Source organism: Arachis hypogaea, chromosome 11, assembly GCF_003086295.3.
Source record: "Arachis hypogaea cultivar Tifrunner chromosome 11, arahy.Tifrunner.gnm2.J5K5, whole genome shotgun sequence".
In the NCBI taxonomy this organism is placed as follows: Eukaryota; Viridiplantae; Streptophyta; class Magnoliopsida; order Fabales; family Fabaceae; genus Arachis; species Arachis hypogaea.
The window spans coordinates 40745355-40749967 of NC_092046.1; the positions used below are offsets into that span (position 1 = coordinate 40745355).

Below are 4613 nucleotides of genomic sequence, written 5' to 3' on the forward strand. Positions count from 1 at the left end.
TCAAGAATGAGAATGATGAGCTTATAGCCACAATGGTGCAAAACTCATGGAGGGTGTGTATTGACTATCGGTGCTTGAACTTGGCCACTAGGAAGGATCACTTTCCATTACCTTTCATCGATCAAATGCTTGATCGCTTGTCCGATAAATCTCATTACTGTTTCTTAGATGGCTATTCTGGTTATTTTCAAATCCACATTGCTCCGAAAGAACAAGAGAAAACCAACTTCACATGCCCCTTCGGAATGTATGCATATAAAAGAATGCCATTTGGCTTGTGCAAAGCACCGGCTATATTCCAAAGGTGTATGATGAGTATATTTCCAGATCTTTTTGAGCATTGCATCGAGGTGTTTATAGACGATTTTAGTGTTTTTGGGGATTCCTTTGATCTTTGTTTGGACAATCTAGCAAAAGTATTAGAGAGGTGTACTAAATCAAACCTTGTGCTTAATTTTGAAAAATGCTACTTTATGGTAAGACAAGGTATTATTTTAGGGCACATTGTCTCTAGTGACGGAATCTCTGTTGATCCGGCAAAGGTCGGTGTTATTTCTGGGTTGCCTTACCCCTCTTCTGTGAGGAAAGTCCATGCGTTTCTTGGTTATCCAGGTTTTTACCGGCGGTTCATTAACGACTTTAGTAAGGTGGCACTACCTCTCTCTCGATTATTGCAAAAGGATGTGGAATTTGATTTAAGTGAAGAGTGCATGGAGGCATTTGACAAGTTGAAAATTGCTTTGACCTAAGCTCCTATTGTAAGAGGGCCTGACTGGACTAGGCCATTCGAGATCATGTGTGACGCCTCAAACTATGCGGTAGGGGCGGCGCTAGCTCAGCGCGAGGGTAAGAATCCATATGTCATTGCCTATGCCTCTAAGACTTTTAATGGAGCCCAGTCCAACTATACTACCACCGAGAAGGAATTGTTAGCGATTGTCTTTGCCTTGGATAAATTCCGGGCTTATTTACTTGGCTCTAAGGTGGTAGTATATTTGGACCATGCGGCTTTGAAGTATTTGTTGGCCAAAAAGGAATCGAAACCAAGGTTAATCCGATGGGTGCTGCTATTGCAAGAGTTTGATCTAGAGATCAAAAGATAGGAGTGGATCCCAAAATTTAGTGGCGGACCACTTGAGTCACCTTGAGCACACAAAGGGCGATTCCACTCCTATCAATGATACATTTCCTCTTGAGGGCTTGCTGGCAATATCCGAGGTGATCCCTTAGTATGCACCTATTGCGAATTACTTGGTTGCTCGCACCTTTTCTCCCAATTTTTCTCAACATCAAAAGGATAAGCTCAAAAGCGAATCCAAATATTATATATGGGATGACCCCTACTTGTGGATATGTGGTGCCGATCAAGTAATTAGAAGGTGTATTTCCCAATCTGAATTTCAGCCTATCTTGGAGGCTTGCCACTTTTCTGAGGGTGGTGGCCACTTTGGTCCTCAAAGAACGGCTAGAAAGGTCTTAGATTACGGATTTTGGTGGCCTACACTCTTCAAGTATGCATCTCTCTTTTGTAGCTCTTGTCCACAATGCCTTAGGTTTGGAAATATTTTCAAGAAGAATGAGATACCCCAACAAACTATATTGTTTTGCAAAATTTTTTATGTTTGGGGTATTGACTTCATAGGCCCATTTCCAAACTCTAATGGTTTCATATATATTCTGCTAACTGTTGACTATGTTTCCAAGTGCGTGGAGGTAATTCCCACCCGAACTGATGATGCTAATGTGGTTCTTTCTTTTGTTTGGAATAACATTATTTGTCACTTTGGATCACCACGAGCAATCGTGAGTGATCAAAGCTCTCATTTTTGCAACAAAAGGATGACAGGGTTGATGAAGAAGTATGGTATCATTTACAAGGTGGCCACGGCATATCACTCCCAAACAAATGGCCAAGCCGAAGTCTCCAATCGGGAAAATCAAGCGCATATTGGAAAATATTGTAAAGCCTCATAGGAGGGATTGGAGCTCTAAGCTTGGAGATGCGCTTTGGGCCTATTGGATGGCTTACAAGACGCCGATCGGTATGAGCCCGTTCCAGTTGGTCTATGGGAAGGCTTGCCATCTTTCGGTGGAGGTAGAGCATAAGGCTTATTGGACCGTAAAAGAATGCAACTCAGGTTTTGGGGGGGCCAGAATCGAAAGGAAGTTACAGTTGGTGGAGCTTGAGTGTCTTCAGTTGGAAGCCTATGAGAATTCGAGGCTCTACAAAGAGAGGATGAAAGCGGTGCATGATAGAAACATCAAAAGGAGAGAGTTTAGGGCTGGGGACCTAGTCCTCCTCTATAACTCAAGATTGAGGTTGATGCCAGGCAAGTTAAGATTAAGGTGGGAAGGACCTTATAGGGTGGAGAAAGCTGAGCCATATGGTGTCTTCCATTTGAGTCACCCTTCAAGCCCCACAATTCTCAAGGTTAATGATCATCGTCTGAAGCTTTACCATGGAGAGAAGATGAAAAGCAACAAAGAGGTTGAGGTGTTCCTTCTTGAGGATGCACCCAAAGGCAAAGAGACTTGAGCTCATGATCGTCCAACTTAAGGACGTTAAAGAAAAGTGCTAGGTGGGAGACACCCCACCATGGTATGATCTTCCTTTGTACATAGTTTCTTCAATATAGCTTTTTGAGTCTTTGTGAATTTTGTGATTGCTTGATTTTGTGAGTTTGCTCAAGTATGCTTGTTTTGTTTGATTTTTATTGAATTGCTCATGAGGAGTTCATTAACAGTGGTTTGATTGAATTGAGATGTTGAAGAAATTCTTAAGGTTGAGTGTTACATGAAGTTTTGGGTGTTTTTTAACCTTTTAGCATGCATTACTACCAATTTGTGCTATAATTCCCCTCCTCATGTGTATGAAAAAAAAGGAGCTATCGACGCGCAAGCATGCTATACGCGTACGCGTCGACGCGTTTTCACAACTCCTGGTACTAAAACCAAAGAGTTGTGCCTACTTTGTACCCGTTTTGTGCCAGTGGCACAACTGCAACCCACGCGTAAGCGTAGGTGATGCTTACGCGTTCTTTGTCACTTCGCAAACCCACGCGCAAGCGTGGGCGACACGTACGCGTCGATTGCAAATTTTGGAATCTCTGGTACAAAAACCAGAGAGTTGTGCCTACTTCATGCCAACTTTGTGCCCGAGGCACAACTCATTCCATGCGTGCGCGTCACTTGATGCGTACGCGTCCTCTCTCTTTTCTGCACTCCACGCGTATGCGTGGGGGACGCCTACACGTCAACTCTCTGTTTCCACCACCCACGCGTACGCGTGGATGGTGTGCACGCGTCGCACCCCTGACGCACCTGATATGCAGCGCACCCTGTTTTGAACTCATTGTTTCACTTTCCTCTTCCATCACTTCTTCCCCTCTTCTCCCATCTTCCACCACCTTATCTCTGGCCATTCCACCGGCGGTCCCACATTTTCTCTCTCCTCTCTTTTCCTTCCCTCTCCTCTCCTATTTCTCACCTACACTCCACCTTGCTTTCTTCTTCTTCTCAAGGTTTTACTCTTACTCCTTCTTCCTTTTTGTCTCTTATTCTAAAGTTTTCTCTTATTAGTTGCATTTAGTTTTTCTCTTTCTTTTATTCTTAGTTGCATTTTTATTAACTGATTATTGCTTGTTTACTTTCTTTCATTTCATATTTTCCATGGGTGTTGCACTTTGAGTTCTCTCTTGCTTTGATGGGTCATTTTGATATCTCTTGATTCCTTTGTGACTATGTGGTGTTGTTTTGTTGTTTGGTATTCCATTTGGGGTTTTACATGTTTGAATTTTTCCTACTTACTCATTGTTTGAATATTGCACACCAAGTATTTGTTGAAAGGCACCTATACCATTTTGGTTCAATTTGACTTTATGCTCTTAACTTGGTACTTTTTTCTCATACACTTGCCTTTCCTTTAAGTGCATTGAGCCTACTATGCTTCATGTTTACTTTTCTTATGCTCATTACCCTTGACTTGCTTCCTTATAGCATATTGCAAAATTTGTGAGTCCGCCCTCTCTAACTCCAACTTATCCCATTCCGTGCTTCATTGTCTTGGAATTAGACTAGGTGCATGACTCTCTTGTGCTCATTATTCTTCTTGCTTGTGCTGCCTTGTATGATTCTTGATGCTTGGGTTTATTCTCCTCATGCCTTATACTTGCATGCTTCTCATACTCTTGTATCTCATGCTAGTGATATGTCCCATGATTATATTGTTGTCTTGTCACATGTTGCAGCTGTCATGTCCTCAAGACGCACTACTCCTTTTGGGATTTACTTTTCACTTGCATGTTATTCTCTATGTGTTGACTTTTTGGGTTTAATGTTTCCTCTTTCCCTTCTTTTTTCAGGATGGCCACCAGAAAAGGCAAGGAGAAGGCGTCGAAAAATCCGGCCACAAAAAGGGCACCCCAAAGATCCACCGCCAAGGCGCAACCTATACTAGGAGCTAAACCCCTTTCCAAGAAGGCAAAGACAACCGTTTATATTGATGAATGAGAGAAGGACAATCCTACAAGGGACCCACAAGGTTTTCCAACCGCTTCTGTGAGCTCATGTTTCCCGCCATAGTTGAGAGGAATTATCATTCTGAGCATCTACTT

At 42.6% G+C, this 4613-nt stretch overlaps 1 protein-coding gene across 1 annotated transcript; it reads left to right on the plus strand.

Moving 5' to 3' along the window:
• Positions 1-1906: 1906 nt before the first annotated feature.
• LOC112721273 (uncharacterized) lies at positions 1907-2536 on the plus strand. Its single transcript, XM_025772343.1, has one exon. The coding sequence runs from the start codon at positions 1907-1909 to the stop codon at positions 2534-2536; it is 630 nt and encodes a 209-aa protein (XP_025628128.1).
• Positions 2537-4613: the final 2077 nt, after the last annotated feature.